A 27,310-nucleotide genomic window follows, 5' to 3' on the forward strand; every position below is an offset into this window, starting at 1 on the left:
CTGCCCAAATTAAACGAAATTTCAATCTGCGTATAACTGTCATACAACAAAGCCTTTTGCCAAGTTTGGTGAAATTCCTCCACGAATTGTGAGAGGAGTTGATTTCAGAAGAACATACACCCTCATGGAATTGTCAAAGTACAAATTATTTAATCAAGGGTCAAAACTCTGGTAAAATTTTCACAAATGAAATTAAATCACAATATGCGTATTAGGGTCATATAACAAGGCCTTTTGCCAAGCTTCGAGAAATTCATCCAAAAATTCTGAGAGGAGTTCATTTCAGAAGGAAAACACTCATAAAATTGTCAAATTATAATTTTGTTAATCAAGGGCTGTAACTCTGGTAAAATGAGACCAAATTTAACAAAATTACAATATGTGTATTACTGACATATAAGCCTAGGTCACAACTGGACGTACGATTTTTTGGCCGTGCGATTTTTGGCGTTTCCCAAATTTTTTGTTCATGGAGAAAAGACGCACGTTGGACGCAAGTTTGTCTTGCAACCTGAAAAAAACGTAAGCGCCCGTAGAGTTTGTTTGACATGACAAAGAACCTCTGCGGCCGGTCTGCGGCTCGAAAATCAGCACGTCACACGCGCGCCCCCCGTGCATTTCTTGCACGTAGACCGGCCGTAGGAGCACGTATGGCCGGTTGTGACCGAGGCTATAACAAAGAATCCTGCCAAGTTTCGTGAAATTCGTCCAAAAATTGAAAGAGGAGCTGATTTCAGAAGAGCACCCTTCCTGGAACGGACATCACCACGACATAATCCCCCTCGGGCCTTTCGGCCAGCAGGGGATAAAAACCATTTCACAATGCAGACAAAAAGCACGGAGGCATAGGTTACTTCGAGTGTGTGTGTGTTTTTTTTTTTAAAGAAAGGACAAAAATCAGGGTTGGGTAAAAAAAAAAAAGTGTCATCAAGTGTTATTTTTGGTTTTGTGACAATTTTTAATGCAGCAAGTCAAAAACTGAGAGAAATATCAACCCTTGGGAGAACAAGTGTGAGCACAGAGAGGACAAGCTCAGTGCTCGTACCACCCGTCCTTCACCAAGTTACATTCTCAGTACAAGCCCAAGCAGAGCCATACAAAAAAAAAAAACCCTACCACCACCACCATGATCTTACAATGTAGAGAAAAATACAAACATCTTTATCCATTTACAGGTAGTTTGGTCTGACAAAAGTGACAAATGTCCATTGCATTTTCACATCTTTTTTTTTCCCCTCTTCACAAGCATTTTCCTTATTTTGCAAAAACAAAATTTCTTTTAATTATTATTTAATAACCAGAAAAATACAGGAGGGAACGAATCCATCCATTAGTAGAAAAAGTACTGTTTAATATTAAAAAACAACAGCAACAACAACAACAAAACCCAAAACAACATTCGGCTGTTCAGGAAGGAGGTCCACATGATCTCCAGAAGTTATGTGCAGGGGAAGGCAAAGCACAACACGCATCTTGTGCTTTCTGTTTTTCAAAAAAATATACGTTTACTCTTTTAACATGCATGTAATGCTCTACAGCTTGAAGAGTGATGTGCCGGCTTTTCAAAGCCACGTGTCCAGGATCATGCTAAGGTCGAGCTCAAAGCCATCACTCCCGAAAAGTGTGTGTATATTCCGCTATTGAAGATCTTGACATTGGTATGATACTAGACACTTGATTATGAGAAGGCGCATTGCTTTAAAGCAAACCAACCGGATACCTCTGCGTGATCAGGTTACATAAGTACATATAGTTGAAGCTGAACATCTGCCCGACCGAGTCAGTGCTGGTGGCAGGACTTCAACCTGCACGCTTAAAACTCTCACGCCCAGCAACGATTCAGTACAAAATTACAGATGAATTTAGAACATGATTCCATGTAACACAAACATCAGTACGGTCATTACAAGAGCTGCTTCGATCAGAAAAATATTTTAAATGTCACGATTCCAAAAATAATAAATCCAATTATGAAAATGCGGGTTTCATAACAGGATCATCACAGACCAAAGTGGCTCACTTCATGAACTCGAAGATACACATAATTAGACTGATCCGTCAGTCAAAAGTAAACTTTGGTGAAAATAAATGTAGAAAATCATTTTAAAAAAGTGGTTGGTGCTACAGGAAACTGTAAACTCATGCTGTTGTTGAACTGGACACGCCACACAAGCAAGGCAGCCATGCTCAAAGCAAGAGGCTTCACTGTCCGTAACATAATATATATCCATCCATCCATCCATCTCGCCCACATACAACACACTCATCATATATACACATCACACGCAGTACTGTGCAAAAGTTTTAGACCCCCTATTTTTTCCCCCCCCCATATAAACTGTGTTACAGATTTCTATTTTATGATTTCTACATTATCAGGTCGGTACAAAAGCATTTTAGAATTCCAAACGTTTGTTTTTTTCCCCAGCACAAAATTAAATCTCATCTCATCTCATTATCTCTAGCCGCTTTATCCTTCAACAGGGTCGCAGGCAAGCTGGAGCCTATCCCAGCTGACTACGGGCGAAAGGCGGGGTACACCCTGGACAAGTCGCCAGGTCATCACAGGGCTGACACATAGACACAGACAACCATTCACACTCACATTCACACCTACGGTCAATTTAGAGTCACCAGTTAACCTAACCTGCATGTCTTTGGACTGTGGGGGAAACCGGAGCACCCGGAGGAAACCCACGCGGACACGGGGAGAACATGCAAACTCCGCACAGAAAGGCCCTCGCCGGCCACGGGGCTCGAACCCAGGACCTTCTTGCTGTGAGGCGACAGCACTAACCACTACACCACCGTGCCGCCCTCACAAAATTAAATATTAGAGAAAAATAGTTTGTTTGTGGGCGGCACGGTGGTGTAGTGGTTAGCGCTGTCGCTTCACAGCAAGAAGGTCCGGGTTTGAGCCCCGTGGCCGGCGAGGGCCTTTCTGTGCGGAGTTTGCATGTTCTCCCCGTGTCCGCGTGGGTTTCCTCCGGGTGCTCCGGTTTCCCCCACAGTCCAAAGACATGCAGGTTAGGTTAACTGGTGACTCTAAATTGACCGTAGGTGTGAATGTGAGTGTGAATGGTTGTCTGTGTCTATGTGTCAGCCCTGTGATGACCTGGCGACTTGTCCAGGGTGTACCCCGCCTTTCGCCCGTAGTCAGCTGGGATAGGCTCCAGCTTGCCTGCGACCCTGTAGAAGGATAAAGCGGCTACAGATGATGAGATGAGATGAGAAATAGTTTGTATCCGAGCAGCATATTACACTACAAGAGAGCACTTTTCAGATGAAAAAAGGAAACATACTGAAGGCTGCTGGGTTTCGGTGCAAAATTAAGAAGCGAGTGAGACAGTCAAAGTGTCCAGAAGAACTGTGGCTGGTTCTGTAAGATGCTCAGTAAAACCTACAGCTCATTTCCGCATAAAACTGCACTCATTGGACCTGAGACTACTATTTTTTTTTTAAAGCAAATGGTCGTCTTACACCAAATATTGACTTTATTTCATTTATTATGGCTTACTGATTATAGTATTTTTTTTAAATGGTGAAACATTTGATTTCATTATTTTTAAGCCATTTTTGGTCGACAGCATTTCTTTCCATGTGCCTAAGACTTTTGCACAGTACTGTATATAAGTAACAGTTATTCCACTCAATCTCGTTATACATAAGCATGACGAGATTGAGTGGAATAACTTTTATTCTATCCACATTCACTGGATTTTGAGAAACAGAGCATTTTTACTGTTTTTTTTTTTTTTGCAAATACGATAAATAAAAACTTTACACAAAACATCCGACAAAATAATTTCCGCTTAGAATGCAAACAAACTGCCGAAATGACAAGAGGAATTTGTGAAAAATGCTATAACAATTCTTGGAAAAAAAAAAAAAAGATACCCTCAAATACTTTTATTCCATATATGTATTTTTTTTTGGGGGGTGGGGTCGTCGTCATCTTCTTTAGGGTTTTTTTGGCGGTTGGCCAAACAACTTAAAGGTGCATTACCGCCACCGACTGGGCTGGAGTGTGGAACAGGAGATATGGGGGGGGGGGGGGGGGGAGAACTATATTCTTTTAGCTATTTCTGTTTCTTTTAAATACTTGATAAAGTGATATATCTGACTTGATGCGCTCTGCCATTTTGTTTTTCTCCACTCACAGTATGAGAGCTGATAGCCTAGTAGTAGAGTAGCCAATCAGAGCACACGATTGCTCATATCCAGTGAATGTGGATATATATAAAACGTTTAGTGCTTGCATGCTGACCGCGTCAGCGCAAATATCCACGTCGATATGCCATGAGTTTCAACACCTTATTCGAGATGTAAACTCATTTCATTTAAAGTAAAGAGGGAAACATTTTCTGATCTAATGCCCCTGTGGCTGTAATTATAAATGCCTTGCATTAAACTGACGGTGTGCATAGGACCCCTGCTGTTAAAGCCTCCGATGTAGGTGCGTGAAACAAACGGCACTCGTGCACCGGCGTTTAGAAGCTGCTGGTCACAGGTTGTTGTTCAGACTGGAGTGAAACATTGCAGCATCATTGCAGGAAAAAACAAACAAACAAACAAAAAAAACGCAAAAAGCGAGGAAATAGAGAACACAGTGCATGTGTAGTGAGAGGACATCATTGAGCATCGAGGAAAAAAAAAGCCCTTTTGCTTAAAGAACGTGCATACTGCTGCAGGACGAAGAGACGGAGTGCACGGCTGCAAACGTTTCATCGGTTCAAGACAAAAGAACAAGCTAATAATAAACGAGAGGAAGATTAGAAAAGAGAAAGAGATACAGACGGTCAGAAATCTTTCCAATTCAAATGTCCATGTAGTCATCCTCTTCGTCCGTCTCACTCTCCAGCGACGACTCCTGGCTGGACGTCTCCTGGACTTCCAGCGCTGGCTGAGTCAGAGTGTCCTTCTTCACATTAGCTGCCGACTGAGACGCCAGAATCACGTTCTGGAAAGGACGTGGAAGGGAAATGAAGTGAGAAAGGAGGTTGTGTTGAACTTCTGATTAGAATTAATAATAGAGAATCCTATTCGGGTCAAATTTGTTACCACATCACTGAATTCGAAAACTTTATACTGCTCATTCAGGGAGCATTACAGTACATGTGAGTTCAGGATGCGACAACACGAACCATCATTCTGTCATTAATAAACAAATGGTAACCGTTGGCAAGCTGGATATATTTGAAAAATCAGAAGAGGGAAAAAAAAAAAAAATTTCTGCGATATGCTGTTATTGGAAAATAATCAACTTCAGAATGGTGTTTAGCCACATCACACCACTCTGTTGTTGATTATATTCCGGTAAAATCACACTCCTTAGTGTTTCACAAATTCAGCAGTAGCATTAATCCAGCAGGATGTGTGCTGCGTGACGAGCTGTGTGAAGAACCCCACCGTTTTCTCTTCCTTTCCCCTGGCGCGGACTTACTTTGAGCCTCTGTTTGGTCTCCTCCGAGATGCTGCCTTTGGGTGAGAGCAGTGTGGGAGTCGGAGGCGTGACTGTGATCTCTGGGGGGAATTTGGTGGCTGTGGAGGGGATGAGCAGCTTGGGCATGTTGGGAGGGATTCGGGAGCGGATCCGACTCGAGTCGCCCTGCTTCGACGGATCAGTGCTTTCTGCGGACAGAAAAACGACGTTCGTAATGTCGTTTTACAGCCAAACACACTTGAGCTTTCAAATTCATCTGAAAAACGGAGTTAAAATTTCTACTTGCTTGAAACAGTTAGCACTGAAATGTTCATTATTCGCAGACAGGATGAACATTACTAACAGCGCTGCACTGTTTTATTACTGTATTGTACAAAATACAAAGTGGAAGCTGTTGGTTTTAAAATGGAATGGTTTCTTGTCCATAATATTTTGCTATAGTTTACATTTCTTATGGTGATGATACACGGGGCGACTTTTTGGGCAATGTTGCCGAGCAATGTTGCTGGCAACGGGTAACTAGGTGAGACACAGGGCAACTTTTCAGGGCAACTAACAATGGGCAACAACAGTTAGCAACGGCAGTTTACAGTTAGCTAAAAAAAAAAAATCGATGTCTTAATTTTTGCTGTGACCATTTAATCAAGCTGTCTGTTGTGTTTTAGAGCTTTGGTGAGGTAAATTCCTCCATATAGAATATTAAAATAACAACTTACCGGCGTAAAAACAGATGAGGAGTCTCTCCATCTCTTCACTCCACTGACACTGAGCGGCCGCCATATTTGTTTGAAATTTCTGATCCGAACCTCACCGGAGGTCACATGACTCGATACTCGCGTTCTGATTGGCTTATCTCAAAAAGTTGCCAGAGATTATCAAAACCATTCAGAAACAAACAATGTTGCCCAATCTCAATAGAAAAGAGTCAAAACGCAATTGCCCAGCAACATTGCTCGGCAACATTGCCCAAAAAGTTGCCCTGTGTATCATCACCATTTGTTTCTGAATGGTTTTGATAATCTCTGGCAACTTTTTGAGATAAGCCAATCAGAACCCGAGTATCGAGTCATGTGACCTCCGGTGAGGTTCGGATCAGAAATTTCAAACAAATATGGCGGCCGCTCAGTGTCGGTGGAGTGAAGAGATGGAGAGACTCCTCATCTGTTTCTACGCCGGTAAGTTATTTTAATATTCTATATGGAGGAATTTACCTCACCAAAGCTCTAAAACACAACAGACAGCTTGATTAAATGGTCACAGCAAAAATTAAGACATCGATTTTTTTAGCTAACTGTAAACTGCCGTTGCTAACTGTTGTTGCCCATTGTTAGTTGCCCTGAAAAGTTGCCCTGTGTCTCACCTAGTTGCCCGTTGCCAGCAACATTGCTCGGCAACATTGCCCAAAAAGTTGCCCCGTGTATCATCACCATTAGAATAGGAGCATTTTAAAACATTCAAATTTGGATTTTTGTCTTTAAAAAATAAATGAGAATATATACAGCATTTCAACAGTAAAATTAATGTGTACAGGCCCTAACACACACACACACACACACACAGTTACCCGTATCTGTGTGTGTTGAGCAGGTGGCGGCTTCGTGACTGCTCCACTCCTGCGTGTTGTGACTCTGGGAAACTGTAGCCATCTTCATCTGCTGACATAAATGAGACTCCTGCTGTCTATATGCCAGACCTTCTGGGGCAGAGGCTTCTCTGTCTTTACACACACACACACACACACACACACACACACAGTCAATAATCATACAGTGTCTCCCTCTGTTCCTGCTGAAAACTAACCACAATTTTGCACCAAAACAAAAGAAAAATAATTGTATTTAAGATTCTGGTCACAGATCAAGTAGCTGCTCTGAGAACATAATCTTTGGTTGACAGTTTAAACTGTACAACAATAAAGGAGAAGATGACCACTAGGTGGCCGGTGGCACCGTCTCCCTCAAGGTGCACATGTGCCTGAGCATGTGACAGTGGCAGCGCTTTAAAAAAAAAAAGGGGGGGGGGGGGGTGTAAAATAATGGATGGAGGGAAGCAAGGAAGGAAGTTGTTCAAAGCATTGCGGGAGAATCTGGCTCAGAAGTTCAAAAGTACACGAAATTAAATAGATCTTATCAAAAATTAAAACACCATACTCTGTATTTCCAGACCTTTCTGATCCGATCCAGTCTATTGACACTAAATTCGGATCTCGGATCATTTTCTACATCTAGATATCATAAATCCAGGACTATAATGACATATCATTAATTCATGCCCTGGCTGAGCAACATGACATTATAATAGCACTATCATGATAAATTACACTACAATCACAAATAGAAAAAACACACACACAAAAAAAACAAAAAAACCATGACACAAAGTGTTAATCACAGCAATAAGTAGCTGCTTGAGTATTACGTAAGGACGAAAACACAACGGGACGTTCCGTCCATCCTTCCATTCTCCATACCCGCTTTATCCTGTTTAGGGTCGCAGGCAAGCTGGAGCCTATCCCAGCTGACTACGGGCGAAAGGCGGGGTACACCCTGGACAAGTCGCCAGGTCATTGCAGGGCTGACACATAGACAAACAACCATTCACACTCACGGTCAGTTTAGAGCCACCAGTTAACCTAACCTGCATGTCTTTGGACTGTTGGGGAAACCCACGCAGACACGAGGAGAACATGCAAACTCCACACAGCCACTGGGCTCGAACCCAGAGCCTCCTTGCTGTGAGGAGACAGTGCTAACCACTACGCCGCCGTGCCGCCCCGACATTTCATGAAAATAATCAATAACCAGGTAGTGTGTGTCGGCCTGTCACGAAGGTACAGCGGAGTTACGGTTAACATCCAAAGTGGATAACACTACGTTCACACTGCAAGGCTTAATGCTCAATTCCGATTTTTTTTTGAAATCCGATTTTTTTGTGAGGTCGTTCACATTAACAAATATATGCAACTTGTATGTGATCCTCAGTATGAACGAAAAGCGACCTAAAAGTGTTCCGCATGCGCATTGCAGGATACGACGACGTCACACGCAGTGAGCATGGCCAGTGTTTACGGAAGTAACCTAAAGTTTCCTGTGTATGACAGTAGCCAGCATGGAGTACCTGGCGATGATGCAGTTGTTGTTGCGACGGAGCCAGAACATGCACAATAGCCTGATGTTAAGGAGGAGGTTGAGAAGGAAGAGGGCAAGGGTTTTGGCTCAGGCGTTCTGCGGGGTAGTGACTGCAACCTCCGTTCAAAGGAACATCAAAGCCATGTTGTTGTAACTTTTTTTGAGAGACCCGCCGCCTACTTCAGCGCAGAATAGTGACGTTTGTGGCTTGTTGATGACGTGTAAGTCGGATGAATGCGACCTGGCGGTTCAGACTGAAGTCGCATATGAAAAGATCGGATAGGAATCAGAATTAGGACCACGTATCCAAACGGCCTGGGTCGGATTTGAAAAAATCGGATCTGTGTCGTTCATATTGTCAATAAAAGATCGGATACAGGTCACATATGGGCGAAAAGATCGGATTTGAGTCACTTCAGCCTGCAGTGTGAACGTAGTGTTATTTTCCAATAAAAGCACAACGCAAAGTGTTTTATCCCCCGTGTCGTTCTTTTCTCATGAATTACTTGAACTTCCTTCTGTTAAGTGTTCAATTTTCAAAATTGTTAAATATCGTGTGTTGTGAGAAACTCGTCTCTCGTATCACAATGACACGCTGCCTAAATCGCCCGTCGGACGCACGACACGGTTTAAACAGAATGACGTGGTAAGAGCAGCCGTGATTATTTGTGCTCCTGTCCATTTCTGTCATTCACATTTCAAGTAAGCCTCACAAAAGGCACACACAGAAAGCACATACTACGCAGTGTGGATCACGGATACTTACAAACGCCTAATGAAATATCCTAATCTCTTTCCAGCTCCGTTTCCGTAGCAACTAAGCGTGGGGCTCAGAACACCACGGCCGGTCTCAGGGATGCTCTACTCACTCATACACACCTATTCATTATCCACGTGTGTGCGTGTGTGAGAGAGAGATGGTAATATGGGACTATCGTTCTTCACACGCACAACCTGATACATGACATCAGATCTGAGCAGATTATGGAAGTCCTGCCCACTACTGGCCTATGAATCAGTGTTCATAAATAACATTTCATTTCAAAGTTGTACCAAAAGGTGCATGCGTTGAACCTACAGCTTTTGCATAGAAAATCACATCCGGTCAAGGAAAAGGGGTGGAGCTAAGCAGTGTACTTATTATACATGTAGAACTACTTCCTACTTTGAAAAGTCGTGTGTTGTTTTACCTGTGTGGGGTAAGAACGCCATGCCTGCTATTAACTGACTGGGCGTCGTCCGGGGCTGTGATTGGTCCTGCTGGCCCGGAGGCGGGCAATACATCTGTGTCGGCGTGCTGGATGTATGAGAGTGCGAGTGTGTGTGAAGAGGCCGTGGAGCCTTGCTCAGCTTGGTCTCATGCTCCTGGGCAAGTAGAGGCTGTGTGTGTGTGTGGAGGCATGGAGTGGAGACAGAAGCAGGGAAGAAGATGTCTCTGTGCTCTTTACTGAACTTTGGGGTGATGGGTGCATCACTGAGATTCTGGGGAAGCACAAGGGGGAAAAAAAAGTCTTAATTAGCTCATTTATAAGCAATTAAAATGGACATGTATCTTCAGATAATTAAGACAGACAGAGAGAGAGAGAGAGAGAGAGAGAGAGAGCAAGTGCGTGAGCGGAAACACATCGGTGCCATGATTCAGTGTGAAGACATTCACACAGCATACATTTGTATCATTAGCAAATCCAAATGGAAAAGATGCAAACGAAACCTTCCATACACAAAATCGGTAACGCTCCTGAATTCTCAAATCTGATTGGTCAGAAATAATAATAATAATAAACTTTATTTGCCAGGTATGTGAACACACACGAGGAATTTGACTCCGGTTTCACTTAGCTCTCTTAGTACAAACCAGGGCTTTGAACCAGAATTTTTTTCCTATTGGTTCGTTACGAACAGAAACGGAATTTTAACGTTTCCGGTTTTGGATTCCACCATTAAATAGACGTTCCCGAACCGGTTAGAACAAAAAAATTTCGTTCCCGGAACGGTTAATTACGTTCCCTGTCAGCTGTTTAACAAATGGCTATAAAGTTATGTCTCTGTCTCATCCAGCTTAAGCCAAATGTAGGCTAATTCTATTACAACCTTCATTAAATAAGACAAGAAATAATTCAAAACAATTATTATTTCAAATGTTGGCGATTTGGATTCTCAGTATGTCTTCCCATCTACACAAACAGAAAAAGTGCCAAAAATGAAAGATAATTCGTTTAGTGTGTTACCAAAGGCTAGTCAGGCCCTATATAGGGCTTTCCACAAGCGCCGGCTGCCGGCCATACAGCCGGCACACAATTAAGTCCAGCCGGCTACTTTAATGACTATTATTTTTGTAGCCCACAGGTTCTAAATATTAATTTTCGATTTTAATAAAATTAAATGTTTATCTAACAGACTGACAATGTCAAACTGAACCGCACTCATTTAAGTTGTGATTCACGCTGTTTGTATCGATAATAACCACAAATTCCCTGCTGACTTCGCTGATCCGCGGCCCCGACATGCGGTGTGCGCGCGCACTCGGCGGAGTTTATTTTGTGTTTAACACCCCCGGCTGGCTACTTATTTGTCATGGCTGGCTAGTATGAGCCTTAGTGGAAAGCCCTGTATGCATTGATAGGCTAACAGAGGTTAACGTCATTTAATGTTCGCGAGCCTCTCATTAACGTGGACAAATATATTGATATCGTGTTTGAAATTGACGTTTTTGAATAACGATAGACTGCAATATTTACCTCTTATTAAAGATGTGGAGACGTGATAGTAGTCCACCCTCCCGCTCTCTACATTCAGTCAGCGAACGTCACACAGGAAGTGAACCCCAGCGGGTCATAGAAACTTGCGCAGGAGAAGAATGACTTTTTTATTTGTAGGCTACGGAAACTTTGAGGAACGAAATAAAAACCGGTATTAACCGGTTACCATTATTTTTAATAAGCGTTTCTGTTCCGGAACATAAAAAATAATAAAGTTTCTGGTTTCGTTTCTGTTCCATGTGAAATAGAAAAAGTTCCCGGTTTTCGTTCCTTGAACCGGTTCAAAGCCCTGGTACAAACAGATAAAAAGCGTAGAAAAAAACAAAAAGCTATGTACCGTACATGTAGAAGGGTAAAGTGAAAGTGATTAGTTCTCTATAACAGCAGGCTTATATTATCAAATGGGCCGGCTCACCCTTCCCTAGAAGTCTCTGCGCCAGGTAGCGAGTCGCCATTTTCGCATCCGTGGATATTCCACTCTTTAAAAACAAACCAGCGACATCCTAAGCCATAGATCATAAATTATAATGTGAAATTGAAGATATTTTGTCAAAGTATCTATATTTTAAATACTTTCGACTGATCAAATCCTTTTCAGTATGGTCATTTTGTTGTAATGGCCCAGAACCGGCCTCGTCCGTCTTGTGGGTGGCCACGAAGGAAAGATGTTCTATTGAAAACTTCCACGTCTGAAGATGCACACATGCAGAAAAAGATGAAGATGGATTGGGAAGCGATCACTTCGTAACAGTGAATTTGCAGAGGTTTTGCTGCACGCAAGTCTAACAAAGTGTCAGTCATGTGATTTCAGAACAACCACCACCACCACCTGGATTCTTGGGAGGGTGAATCGGCTCCTTTAACGTGTTCGTTCTGTTCTATCTTTTCAATATCATCATCATCTTTTGGCTGCTCCTGTTAAGAGTCACCAGTAGATCTGTTCCACATACAGGGGTGCTTGAAAGTTTGTGAACCCTTTAGAATTTTCTATATTTCTGCATAAATATGACCTAAAACATCATCAGATTTTCACACAAGTCCTAAAAGTAGATAAAGAGAACCCAGTTAAACAAATGAGACAAAAATATTATACTTGGTCATTTATTTACTGAGGAAAATGATCCAATATTACATATCTGTGCGTGGCAAAAGTATGTGAACCTCTAGGATTAGCAGTTAATTTGAAGGTGAAATTAGAGTCAGGTGTTTTCAATCCATGGGATGACACTCAGGTGTGAGTGGGCACCCTGTTTTATTTAAAGAACAGGGATCTATCAAAGTCTGATCTTCACAACACATGTTTGTGGAAGTGCATCATGGCACGAACAAAGGAGATTTCTGAGGACCTCAGAAAAAGCATTGTTGTTCATCAGGCTGGAAAAGGTTACAAAACCATCTCTAAAGAGTTTGGACTCCACCAATCCACAGTCAGACAGATTGTGTACAAATGGAGGAAATTCAAGACCATTGTTACCCTCCCCAGGAGTGGTCGACCAACAAAGATCACTCCAAGAGCAAGGCGTGTAATAGTCGGCGAGGTCACAAAGGACCCCATGGTAACTTCTAAGCAACTGAAGGCCTCTCTCACATTGGCTAATGTTAATGTTCATGAGTCCACCATCAGAAGAACACTGAACAACAAATGGTGTGCATGGCAGGGTTGCAAGGAGAAAGCCACTGCTCTCCAAAAAGAACATTGATGCTCATCTGCAGTTTGCTAAAGATCACGTGGACAAGCCAGAAGGCTATTGGAAAAATGTTTTGTGAATGGATGAGACCAAAATAGAACTTTTTGGTTTAAATGAGAAGCGTGGTGTTTGGAGAAAGGAAAACACTGCATTCCAGCATAAGAACCTTATCCCATCTGTGAAACATGGTGGTGGTAGTATCATGGTTTGGGCCTGTTTTGCTGCATCTGGGCCAGGACGGCTTGCCATCATTAATGGAACAATGAATTCTGAATGATACCAGCGAATTCTAAAGGAAAATGTCAGGACATCTGTCCATGAACTGAATCTCAAGAGAAGGTGGGTCATGCAGCAAGACAACGACCCTAAGCACACAAGTCGTTCTACCAAAGAATGGTTAAAGAAGAATAAAGTGAATGTTTTGGAATGGCCAAGTCAAAGTCCTGACCTTAATCCAATCAAAATGTTGTGGAAGGACCTGAAGCGAGCAGTTCATGTGAGGAAACCCGCCAACATCCCAGAGTTGAAGCTGTTCTGTACGGAGGAACGGGCTAAAATTCCTCCAAGCCGGTGTGCAGGACTGATCAACAGTTACCGGAAACGTTTAGTTGCAGTTATTGCTGCACAAGGGGGTCACACCAGATACTGAAAGCAAAGGTTCACATACTTTTGCTAGTCACAGATATGTCATATTGGATAATTTTCCTCAATAAATAAATGACCAAGTATAATATTTTTGTCTCATTTGTTTGACTGGGTTCTCTTTATCTACTTTTAGGACTTGTGTGAAAATCTGATAATGTTTTAGGTCGTATTTATGCAGAAATATAGAAAATTCTAAAGGGTTCACAAACTTTCAAGCACCACTGTATTTGATTTGGCATAGGTTGGTTTAAAAAAAAGAAAAAAAAAAAAACCCGGATGCCCTTCCTGACACACTAAGTACGCACTGGCTTGTTCAACCCCAGTGGCTGGATTTTTTTTTTTTTTACCTAACCTGCATGTCTTTGGACTGTGGGGGAAACCGGAGCACCTGGAGGAAACCCACGTGGACATGGGGAGAACATGCCAACTCCGCACAGAAAGGCCCCTGTCGACCATGAGGTTCAAACCCGGAACCTTCTTGCTGTGATGTGACAGTGCTAACCGCTACACCGCTGTACCGTACCGCCCCCCCTATTAACTTCTTGCAGTGAATAAAATCATGAAGTTTTCCATCAGAAAATATTTATTTAGCGTTTTGGCAAGGATTCTCCAGTATCAGCGCTTTGTAAGAACCTGAGGTAAAGCCGTAAACTCTCACAAGCCCTTTTCCGACACAGGATGGAGAACTTTGTGGTTTCTCAGTAACAAGCTGCAGTTTAGTCTTATTAACTTTAAAGCATAGACGCAGAACCATGGCCTCACTTTCGTTTATAAACGCCTTGAGACCTCAAGAATGGCACAGGAATAGTTTTAAGCGTTAACAATAAATCTAATATAGTAATTTTTACGATTAAAGTGATTCATATAGGTAGCGGTCTGAGTGGATGACCTTGACGTCCGTAACGTCACAGCAGGAAGTCTATCGGTCTCATCGCCATTTCCGCTATACTAAAACACAGAGCTGACTGCAACGCCGATCCTCCATTTTGAGCTAATTTATCGCCATGCCACGTAGATGTGTTGCTGGCGGGTGCAGCAACACGACAGAAGGTGGATTTACGTTGCATTCGTGGCTCAAGAATGTTCAAACTGCAAAGATTTGGACGCGTTTTGCGAGAAGTTCACGGGCACATTGGGCTCCTACGAAGTGGTCTCTCCTCTGCTCTGCACATTTTACTGAAGACTCGTACGAGACCTCGGATCTGTTGAGGAGCGTTGGCTATAAACCCGTATTGAAAGAGGGTGCAGTATCAACAATTAAAGAAAAAAAAACAAGAACAGGAAAGTATTTATTTTAATTTTTTAAAAAGTGAGTTCAGTTGCACCAGTTGTCCTCGAGAGTGAGCCAAGGGTTGTTGGTAAAACCCGGGACGGAACGGGACATATTGCTTGGGCAGTGACCTCCCTGCGGTTGTTGCTAAAACCGGTGACATCCCGTTCCATCCCGGGTTTTAGTCATTGCTTGAGCTGAGCAGTAATGGCAGAACACACAGTATGGAGAGAATGAGTGGAGCAGCCGTCTGATTTCTAAACTGGATATCGCTGCCATGTCGCCCTTACGTGGAAGAAGCGAATGAACGGAGAACTGAACGAACAACTGAAAGTCAGATTGTTTCAAAATAATCCGCCACAAGATTGGCCTTCAAGAAGCGAGAACGCAGACGGGTAAGCTCCGACTCTCATCTGGATACCAAACACTACATGTTGTTGACCTGCATTTAGATTAATACATGTAACCTGTATTGTGTGTTTAAGTTACCGGTATAAGATGATTTAATTTGCTTCTGAATGTGATTGTCTCAGTTCATCTGATTATTTAATTAGCCTTTTACGTTTTATCAGTGAAAATGCATGCATGTACATGTATGTTGCATAAATTATAACACCCATCCTGTTTTAATGAGAGTCAACCCACAATCAATGAAGTCAAATCAGTCTTAGTTGAGCAAGTCGGTAACGGGATTTCTTACTTTCACTATAAATGTTTATTTATATGACTTTGGTCTATAGCTGTAAAAGGCGTCGGCCTTAAAACTGGTTCCCGCTGTGACGTCACGCACTCGAGGCTGGCTGGCTCAGCTCGAATGCCAACTTTGCGGTCGATTTTAACTCTCAAAAATATTTTTTATTCCCATTTATGCAGCATACAAGAGTCAAGGATGGAGATACTATCCACTCAGAAATGTATTTAAAAATAAAGGTTCCGCATATCTGCTTTAAGATAGTGAGGGTACAAACAACACAAGTGGTAACAGGAATCATCTTTGATCACAGACGCTCCACAACATTAAATGCACATATAAACGGATGAAAAGTTTACCGGATTGTTTTTGAATAACTTAAAAATACTCACTGGTAAATCACTGTGGTATAAGAGGAATAAAGCGCTTCAAGACGTCCTGCTATTGGAAAAGAATCAACCACAGGGCGAGAACGATAACTCTGCTTCACGTCAGGCCACATCGCACTGTCATGTTGTTGATTATTTTTCCTATAACAGCAGCACAGCCACATTAACTCTTTATACCCCTTAAAGCAGTTGCTACAGCCACCCTTGTACATGTATAGACTGTTCACCCTTAGAACATATTTACAAGAAAAAAAGTCGTCTAAAGACAAGGTTTTAGACAAGGCGTCATATGTCGTCATTACGGGATATATTCTATTCTTTAAATTCGTTTCTTAAGACACGGATTGTTTAAGATGTTACCTTGACAGTTTCGGCGATAAACTTCCGCCTTCTTCAAACAGTCACCAGATGTCGAGTGGTGACGTGCCTTATCAGCTGATGTTGCTCTAAGGAGGCGTGAACGTCCCGCCCAATTTGACAGGTAGTTCACGCCTCCTGCTGTCAGGTCGCTCCTCCAGGACGGCGCTCCAGGTGTGTGACAGCGCGTACGCTCCCTCATCCCGGTTCACCGTTCTCTGCGCACGCTTTCGTATCGCCACTGCCTCTAAAATCCAATGCCGGAATCTATTTTCTTGATGAGGGAGCGTACGCGCTGTCACACACCTGGAGCGCCGTCCTGGAGGAGCGACCTGACAGCAGGAGGCGTGAACTACCTGTCAAATTGGGCGGGACGTTCACGCCTCCTTAGAGCAACATCAGCTGATAAGGCACGTCACCACTCGACATCTGGTGACTATTTTGAAGAAGGCGGAAGTTTATCGCCGAAACTGTCAAGGTTGCATCTTAAAAAATCCGTGTCTTAAGAAACGAATTTAAAGAATAGTTTCAATAGGGGGGCGGCACGGTGGTGTAGTGGTTAGCGCTGTCGCCTCACAGCAAGAAGGTCCTGGGTTCGAGCCCCGGGGCCGGCGAGGGCCTTTCTGTGCGGAGTTTGCATGTTCTCCCCGTGTCCGCGTGGGTTTCCTCCGGGTGCTCCGGTTTCCCCCACAGTCCAAAGACATGCAGGTTAGGTTAACTGGTGACTCTAAATTGAGCGTAGGTGTGAATGTGAGTGTGAATGGTTGTCTGTGTCTATGTGTCAGCCCTGTGATGACCTGGCGACTTGTCCAGGGTGTACCCCGCCTTTCGCCCGTAGTCAGCTGGGATAGGCTCCAGCTTGCCTGCGACCCTGTAGAACAGGATAAAGCGGCTAGAGATAATGAGATGAGATGAGTTTCAATAGGTAGACATAATGAACTTTCACTACATATACATTACGGGATATACACGGGGTTGTCATATGTCGTCATTAAGGGGTAAAGAGTTAATGCGACTGACATCAACTTAAACCCGTTAATTAAAGATACAAAAAGGATAGCCAATGACTAGATCTTTTGTGTCATTACGTTACACACAAAAATCTTAAACAAACAAACAAACCCTGGATATCCCCCTAACATTCATGTTGAGAACCATGGGAGAAGAAAAGTAAGAAAATAAAGCTCTCCCAAGGATTTTAAGAGCAGATTACTCTCTTTGACAAAAAATAAAGAAAGGTTAACTATTCGAGAAAGATGATAAACAAGCAAAAAAGTAACCAGTTGGAGCTTTTATTTCAGACAGCCCTGTCAAAGTAAACAACTTCTCAAAGGAGATGACAGACCTGCTTACATTACCCACTAAACTTTTCACTAAAAGCAACCAATCAGCATTCGGCGTCAGGCCTACCTGTGTGCTTTTCCTTCATCAAGTCCTGCCACAAAGCGTCAACAAACGACACACAGATGAATCAGTACCAGGGCTCTGTGTGTGTGTGTGTACGCATGCGTGTGTAACAGCGAGAACGTCTCTCTTTTGAGGACCACAAACAAGCCCGACAACAACAGGACCAGTCGTTGCCACAGCAACCGAGGCCGAACTCAGCCAATAGATGATCAAACGACCACGCACTCGATTCCTCCCCCCCACACACACTCTTTTTTCCTCCCCCTGTCCGACTTTCACGCTCTGGCGAGAGAACAGAAGCACGAGCTTTGCTGAAAACCAGTATGGAAGTGTACGAACAAGTTACTGGCTGAAAGACGATTAAAAGTCGCAGCTAAAATTATAACCTGCCTTGTTGTAGGTTTACAGTACGCTCAGAGTTCGCCATTTTCTTGGATGAACTCGCAAGGCATTAGACAGACCAAAAGCTTTGTCGAACACAACAAGCTTTGCTCATGTTTAGCCACTAGAGGGCCTGGAAGTTAAACTCCGGCCTTGGAAAAAGTGATTTATCGGAACCTAGATTTAAAATGAGGCTAAATATCTAAAACTTGACAGAAGAGACTCTGCATTAGACGCATACGATTCAGTTCAACCTAGAGACGAATGTAGAGCAATGCAACATCTCCTGTGCCAGCCTGTTTCTATGGAGACAGTAAAGGTAGAAGCATCACGGCTGTGTTTTCATGCTTACATAATCATTATCAGGTCAGAAATTCGACAATGATGTCATGTGCTAATACTCATGTACGTAGGCGAACTGATATGATTCAATGTCTCGTATAAACAAAACGCCACTAAAGGACAACAAAGAACCGCAGATATGAGCCCATTACACGCAGCGCCTGTTCAGAGGATACATTCAATACAGTCCTTGCAGTACAAGCACCACACACTACACACATCTGTTAACAGTTTATTTGAAGAGAGGCTACACTGGGCCTCGTTCATGTGTGTTGCGCGAGAAAAAAAAAATGCCAGTGGATTTATGTAAAATAGATCAAACTCGCAAAGGAACGGTGCTTTTTTGTTTAGCATGCAGCTTGTGCAGGAAGAACAGAAGACACGAATCCTAGTCCATTCAAGACTGCTATATCTATAATTTTTTTACATTTTTTAAAAAAATCTGTATCTCGGGAATTATTACTTCGCCGTTATTAACACATTCATAAAGCATCCGTCTGTCATCTTACCTTTGGGGAGGTATCTACTTTATACAGGAACATGAAATTGGATATATTTCAACGGTAGCACAAAAACTAAAACGGCTTTAGTTTTTCCCACATTTATACCACTCTAAAGTGCTCCACTTGAGGTCAGAAGTTTACATACAGTGACATAAATGTCGTCATGAATGACCGCAAGAGAAAAAACAAAACAAGAAGGTGCACAAGTTTTATTCTGGATTTTCTGAAAACATTACAGGGTCAAAAATACACACATGCCCATTTAGATTATTAATTCAGTGGTGCTGAAAGCTCCAAAATGTCTTAATTTGCCAGGGCCAAGACCTCTTAACTTCCTGTTAATGATCATAATTGACTACAGCAATACCAACAGAATAAGCGGTTTTTTTTTTTAACAGCACTCATTGGATTGACCAATACACAATACAATGGGAAAGTCCAAGCAGCTCAGTGCAGATCGGAGAAAGAGGATCATAGATTTATACAACTCAGGAATGTCTCAGCCCATGTTTACATTAGACCGTATCAGCGGATCATCAGATTAACGTTTTTAAAACGATTAGCGTGCACACAGCAACACCAAAACACGATTTGCGTGCACACAGCAACACCAATACACGGATACGCTCGGCTCCGCAGGCATCCTGCGCTCCAAATCACTCCGCCCTGAACAGCGAGTGCCCTCTGGAGGGTGCGCACTCCGGCCTTGCGCAGTTCACAGAGCGCGCGAGTGAAGTGCACAACCACTGATTCGGGACTGAGACGCTGTGTGTGTGATCCCAGCGCATATTACTTACCACTTGCAAGTGGAAGGATGGCAAGCCTAAAGACGATCATAACTACACAATGGGCAGTATTTGCATCAGTATTTGCAGTATTTTCATACTTTTATACTCTTTAATGAAAGGTGATACAAGGCGGAAGTCCACGCCGTTTTTCAGCACTCGCGTCACATGACCAACGCCAGCGAATCAGGAAGGTGGATGTCACAGTGACGATGTCCAATGACGATGCCAGCTAGAGCTCAGCACAGCGTATCCGCGTATCTCAATGTTTACACAGCACCGGAGCTGACACGATCTGGATTGAATACGTGGACCCTGGCGGATTCCTGTTTCCCGGCATTTCCAGGCGGTTTAATGTAAACGGACAGTGCATCCGCGAAGAAAACGAGACAGATACGGTCTAATGTAAACTTGGCCTTAGAGCCATTTCTAAACAACTACACATTACAAGTTCATCAGTATGTAAGTACAAGTTATTAGGAGATGTAGCCACTTCGCTAAGTAACTTTGCAAGAAGAAGACCCAAATGGTCATCCTCAGCTGAGAGGAAGTTGGCTCAGATGATCAGGAACAACCTAGGAAACACCAAGGCACAAGCCTGCCATGAACCGGAAGCTGCTGGAACACCAGCGTCACCGTCTACACTCAAGCGAGATTTACATCACCGTGGACTGAGAAGCTGCCGTCCAAGAAGGAAGCCCTTGTTCCAAAATGGGCACCTTCAAGCTCCACTAAAGTTTGCTGCTGATCACGTGCACAAAGAAAAATCCTTCTGGACGAAAGCTTTATGGTCAGATGAGACAAAGACTGAGAGGAACAGTGTAGCAACTGTTAAGCATGGTGGTGGTAGCATCATACTCTGGGGCTGTTTTGCTGCCAGTGGAACTGGTGCATTTCACAAAGTGGATGGAAAAATGAAGGAGGACTACCTCAGAATTCTTCAGCGTAACCTCAAACCATCAGAAACTTGGCCACAATTGGCTGTTCCAACAGGACAATGACCCCAAACACACAGTTTTTTTTCCACACAGCTGGTTGTGGAATGGATAAAGCCGGCTACCGTTAAGCTTAAAACAAGTTCCAACCTCAACCCTGTTGAAAATATTTGGAACGTACTTTAAAGTCAGGTCTGTGCCAGGAAAAACAAATTTAATCGAACCCTGTCAATTCTGCCAAGAAGAGTGGTCAAATATAGAACCAGAATTCTGCCAAACAACAAAGCTTGTTGATGGCTAGCAAAAGTGTCTGGTCAAGATTTAACTTACTAAGGGACATTTAACCAAATTTTAGGTGTGCTGTATGTATAATTTTGACCCTTTGTTGATTTCAGAAAACCCAAAATAAATTAAAATGGAGTTTTTTTCCGAGTAAAGACGTACGTTGTTAAATTTTTCTGCCACAGGAAAAGAACAGTTCAAAGAAATCATTGAAAGCCCAATATTGCCATGATATTCATATCAGGGTATATAAACTTCTGACTGCAACTATATGCATCTTCAACAACGTCACTTAATTAATAACTAAAAATCTAACACGCCAAAAACAAACAAACAAACAAACTAGATCTTGAACAATCTACCCACGGATATAACTGAGGCTCTAAAGTCAATTCTAACTTCCACGTAAAGACAAAGTCGCACTCTCTAAAACCTCACTGCTTTATAAAAGGCTTAATGCAGCCTTCAAATAACGCCACTGTTGATGTTTTTCCCGTAAGATGATGTTTATTTGCCATTTTTGAAAGGAGTCTCCAGCGTCGGCACTTTGCAACAGTCAGACGTGAAGCTACAACTAAGTTCTCTCATACAAGAACGTCTTCAGGATGAAGGGGTTTGTTTCCTGGTAACGTGACAAGCCTCTTTAAAAAAAATCTTATTAGTTTTGAGAGAAAGAACAAAAGAAAGCCTAGTGCTATATAATGCAAGTGATCAGAAGAACTAATTTGTTTTGCGGCTGTGGAATACAGCTCCAATTTCAGTCCATACGTCAATCAATATCACCATTTGGACTTAAATAATGACCATCACCCCGAGCCGCCCCCACAACCTCCTCTCTCCGTTTTCTCTCACAAATCTCTCCTAAAAGTACATACCAACGCATCGATGATCACATTAAGCTTAACAGTGACAAACACAGTAAACAAAGCCTCCTCCGTTCCGAGCGGCCTCAGCAGGCCAACTCCTACTACAAACATCACCGTACCTGAGAGAGACAGAAGTCCTTCGCCTTCGGCGCAGCACAGAAAGAAACCTAGCAACGACCAGAAACGGGACAGAGACCGTCATTGCGAGACAGTCATTAGACCCCCAGCAATTATGGAGATGAGGATTTAAAAAGGATTAAAAGCATTTGATGTCAGCTGACATGATTATTGTGTCTACTGCACCAGGGGAAAAAAAAAAAAAGATCAGGCGCTTTAATTACATCGTCTTAATACTAAGAACAAAGCTTCCTTTCTTCATTCCTTTGTTTTTGAGAAAACAGGAAGAAGTGGCATTTCACCGATTTACATTTACTCCTTAGGCTGATGCTTTCATCCAAAACAACTTCTACTTAAAGCCGAGGTCACAACCGGACGTACGATTTTTTGGCCGTGCGATTTTTGGCATTTCCCAAATCGCTGCGGTTTTTTTGTTCGTGGAGAAAGACGCACGTTGGCCGTAAGTTTGTCTTGCAACCTGAAAAAAACGTAAGCGCCCGTAGAGTTTGTTTGACATGACAAAGAACCTCTGCGGCTGGTCTACGGCTCGAAAATCAGCACGTCACACGCGTGCCCTCCGTGCGTTTTTTTGCACGTAGGAGCACGTACGGCCGGTTGTGACCGAGGCTTAAGACAGGATCCACCTGAGCAGCTGAGTTTGAGGATTAAAGGAGAACTGAAGGCAAATTTATCTCATCTCATCTCATTATCCTTCTACAGGGTCGCAGGCAAGCTGGAGCCTATCCCAGCTGACTACGGGCGAAAGGCGGGGTACACCCTGGACAAGTCGCCAGGTCATCACAGGGCTGACACATAGACACAGACAACCATTCACACTCACATTCACACCTACGCTCAATTTAGAGTCACCAGTTAACCTAACCTGCATGTCTTTGGACTGTGGGGGAAACCGGAGCACCCGGAGGAAACCCACGCGGACACGGGGAGAACATGCAAACTCCGCACAGAAAGGCCCTCGCCGGCCACGGGGCTCGAACCCGGACCTTCTTGCTGTGAGGCGACAGCGCTAACCACTACACCACCGTGCCGCCCCGGCAAATTTATCATCATCAAAATTCTGTTTATCTCATTTTATTAAATATCGGAACGCATTTTTGATCGCTATTTTGTCACCGCTATAGCAAGTTATGAGTGTTTGAAATATGCTCTGTAATATATCAGTCCATATGTCAAAGCAATGGCCATAAACGAAATTCGGATGGAAGTAAAACGAGCAGCAGAAATCAAAGTGACCGACATCTGCCAACGTCAAAAGACGCGCGCGGCCTCTTTCGAACGCTGACGTGATCAAGCCGGAAGTTTTCCCTGTGTCCGAAATCGCTCCCTACTCACTATATAGTGTGGACGCCATTTTGTAGCGCTGTCCGAACCCTTAGTGAGGATTATGAGGGAAATGCGCTCAGTATAATGTGTATTTATCACAAAAATACATGCATGTACTTATTATTTTGAAAACCCACCAGCTGCCTGATCTGGCACGTTTTAATTGTGCGACAGTAATGACGTAAATACCAGCGCGACGGACTCGTCCTTATCCCGTCGTCTTTCCAACTCTTCTCTACTCCACGTTGGTTTGAAGTCGTATGGAATAATCTCCATCACTGATGAAGCTGCCAAATCTTGAAATCAGGGATCGAAACGGGCGGTCGCTCACTCGCCAGTGCGAGTTGGAAAGGGTACGGGCGACTAGAGACAACATGTACTCGACCGAGTGGGTGACTGGCTCGCCACGCTATATATCAAACTACTCACTGCCTCGATGGTTTCTATCAACGATTCTCACCCATTTTAAGCAGAACTTGGTCTATTTTACCGATTTTTATGATAATTTCAATAGATTTTGGGAGACATTTGACAAGTCGGCATAGACGCGGGCGCCGCCATATTGTTTACGTGCGCAGTATACACCGCTACATGCAGCATGGCTGCGCGAAGTTTCGTTTCTTCCCGTGAAGACAAATGTAACTTGAACCGCTATTGGTCAGATAGATTAGACCCCCGTGAAGTTTAAAAGTCCTTGGCTTGACATTTCTGACAGCTATCAGAACAAACGGATATCGCTCAACAAGTATGGAGGAGGGTGATGATGAGCCAGAGCAGCCTGCAGGTGATGAGAGGGAGTATGTGGCAGGAGATGTAGCGCCCCAGGAGAGACAGAACGAGGAGGTGGAAGATGAAGATGACGAGGAGGCGCAGCATGATGTGGTGTATGACCCGATAGATGATGATGATGATCTGGATGAGGGTTTCGAAGATTGTGATGATAATGAGATGACCGAGGAAGAAGTTTATAGACAGTTGAAATTGATCACTCGTGTATAATATGGTTGTATTATATGAATAAATATATAAAATCGGCTTGAAACTTGTAATTATAAATACGGACCAGTGCTACTCCATTCGGACCAGTACCTCTGAGAAGCACTGGAAATTCCCGTTTCGATCCCTGGAAATGAACCTAAACTGGAATGATATGGCGATCTGGCCGCTGTGTAAACAGTTTTCAAAATGGCGGCACTGATGCTTCACGTTTGAAGTCTCGCACAAGTCTCGTGAAGATCGCGCGGATAACCGACCCCTGCCGTGGACCAAACGAACTGGCCACGGAACTGGAAACCGAACAGGCCGATAAGTGTAATATAATATGCCGATATAAGGTTAATAAAACCGAAAACGTAATTGAATAACACGTTAATTAAGAAATAAAGCAAGTTTAAAAATGACTTCAGTTCCCCTTTAAAGACCCTACTCAAGCACACAGCGGTTACAGTTTGGTTTGCTGGGATTTGAACCCACAACCCTCTGATCATTTGGCCTAAAGATCTTGTGAAGAACTGAGAGGCTGCATTTGAAAGGGACATCCTGAAACAAGGTGATAAAATGTACCAAAGAATACATTTGTTATTCTGCGCTGTCAGTGAGAACTCGTTTTCCGATGAGCGTGCACACCCACTCGACTCTCTCTTTCAGTCAGACCACCTCCAAAGCCCACGCTTCCAACCGGCAGCCGTACATCCTGTTAAACTTCCTTCTCCACACACAGAAAGAAAAGGCAAAAAGCACCTGTTGTGACAGTTGAGAGGAAATGACCTGAATACGACAATCTCAAACACGATTTAACAGCCATTTGCAGTTTACAAGCGTTCACCGATGAACAACGTTTTACGTTTCGTTCAGAACACACACAGAGGTGGTGCGGTTAAGAAGCGATCAAAATGTAGATACTTTTATATCATGGTGTGAAACTTTTCCTGTACACGTGTCTCCACTAAAACAGACAAGCAGAAACCTGGGAGAGCCACATCGCGAGCGTGAGGCAGGTCTCCGCGCCGGTTTCTACAGTGTTCTAGACAGAGATAGAGCTGAAACATAAGGGCTGACATTAAAGAGAGGCAGTGAGTAAGACAGTAAGAGAGAGAGAGAGAGAGAGAGAGAGAGAGACATCCTGGGAGCTGCATTAACTGGCTGCTACATGCTAATGAGGCATTAATGAAAGCACAGGACTGAGGAGAGGTTAAAAAGTTAAACAGCAAGAGAATGCAAGAAAGAAAAAGGGGCTGAGATATGACAGAAAATAAAGGACAAGGAGAGAGAGAGAGAGGGGAGAAAAGTAAATAAGGACAGGAAAAGAAGATGGAAGACAGACAGTGAAAGAAAGACAGACAGACAGAGACAAAGACAGATGCATAAAGAAGGAAAGAAAGAAAATCAGACAGAAAGATAGACCAAAGGAAAGACAGAAATAAAGACAGACAGACAGACAACAAGATTAAGGCAAACAGAAAGACAGAAACCAAAGATGGGCAGAAGGAAATGCAGTTAGAAAGACACAGACATATAGACAGATGGAAAGACAGAGACAGAAGAGGAGAGAGAAAGACAGACAAGAGTGCAGAAAGAAAAGTATACAGAAAATATAGACAGAACACAAAGACCAACAGAGAAAGAAAGACAGAGGCAGACGAAAAGAAAGAAAGAAAGAAAGAAAGAAAGAAAGAAAGAAAGAAAGAAAGAAAGAGGCAGACCAGAAAAGAAAGAAACAGACAGAAAGGAAGAATCTGACAGAAAGAAAGAAAGAAAGAAAGAAAGAAAGAAAGAAAGAAAGAAAGAAAGAAAGAAAGAAAGAAAGAAAGAAAGAATCAGACAGAAAGATAGACCAAAGGAAAGACAGAAATAAAGACAGACAGACAGAGACAACAAGATTAAGGCAAACAGAAAGACAGAAACCAAAGATGGGCAGAAGGAAATGCAGTTAGAAAGACATAGACATATAGACAGATGGAAAGACAGAGACAGAAGAGGAGAGAGAAAGACAGACAAGAGTGCAGAAAGAAAAGTATACAGAAAATATAGACAGAACACAAAGACCAACAGAGAAAGAAAGACAGAGGCAGACGAAAAGAAAGAAAGAAAGAAAGAAAGAAAGAAAGAAAGAAAGAAAGAATCAGACAGAAAGATAGACCAAAGGAAAGACAGAAATAAAGACAGACAGACAGAGACAACAAGATTAAGGCAAACAGAAAGACAGAAACCAAAGATGGGCAGAAGGAAATGCAGTTAGAAAGACACAGACATATAGACAGATGGAAAGACAGAGACAGAAGAGGAGAGAGAAAGACACAAGAGTGCAGAAAGAAAAGTATACAGAAAATATAGACAGAACACAAAGACCAACAGAGAAAGAAAGACAGAGGCAGATGAAAAGAAAGAAAGAAAGAAAGAAAGAAAGAAAGAAAGAAAGAAAGAAAGAAAGAAAGAAAGAAAGAAAGAAAGAGGCAGACCAAAAAAGGAAGAATTTGACAGACAGAAAGAAAGAGGCAGACCAAAAAAGAAAGAAAGAAAGAAAGAAAGAAAGAAAGAAAGAAAGACAGAGGCAGACCAAAAAAAAAAAAGAAAGGAAGGAAGACTGACAGAAATAGCTATGGAAAGAAAGAAAGAAAGAAAGAAAGAAAGAAAGAAAGAAAGAAAGAAAGAAAGAAAGAAGCAGACCAAAGAAAGAAAGAAAGAAAGAAAGAAAGAAAGAAAGAAAGGCAGGGAGAAGACGGACAGAAAGATAAATAGACAAAGAAATTAACAGAGACCAATTTTGAGAGAGAGAGAGAGAGAGAGAGAGAGAGAGAGAGAGAGAGGGGCTGTGTGATTGCTTTAGTGAGATCAGAGTGGATGTGAGTGATGAGCCTGTACCCGGGTGTCAGTCTGGAACAGAGAGCGGGAAAGAAAGCAGCTCGATATGAGGACACGGGGCTGTTTAGGGGAAAAAAGTGTCTCAGAGGAATTCGGTGAAGGAGCAGCAGCTTAACT

The 27,310-nt window shown here is 42.9% G+C and overlaps 1 protein-coding gene across 4 annotated transcripts in view; it reads right to left on the minus strand.

The window, feature by feature from the left end:
- Positions 1-3,683: 3,683 nt before the first annotated feature.
- Positions 3,684-27,310, minus strand: part of cabin1 (calcineurin binding protein 1) — a 210,975-nt gene continuing 187,348 nt past the window's right edge. For all 4 annotated transcript variants that reach the window (XM_060931349.1, XM_060931348.1, XM_060931347.1 and 1 more), the window contains 4 exons: positions 9,762-10,053; positions 7,008-7,160; positions 5,444-5,631; positions 3,684-4,960 (listed from right to left, as the gene is read on the minus strand). In XM_060931349.1, coding sequence (XP_060787332.1) covers positions 4,817-4,960; positions 5,444-5,631; positions 7,008-7,160; positions 9,762-10,053 — 777 coding nt within the window. In that variant the 3' untranslated portion in view covers positions 3,684-4,816. The remainder of the gene's footprint in view (positions 4,961-5,443; positions 5,632-7,007; positions 7,161-9,761; positions 10,054-27,310) is intronic.

The sequence above is a fragment of the Neoarius graeffei genome, chromosome 10, assembly GCF_027579695.1.
Source record: "Neoarius graeffei isolate fNeoGra1 chromosome 10, fNeoGra1.pri, whole genome shotgun sequence".
NCBI lineage: Eukaryota > Metazoa > Chordata > Actinopteri > Siluriformes > Ariidae > Neoarius > Neoarius graeffei.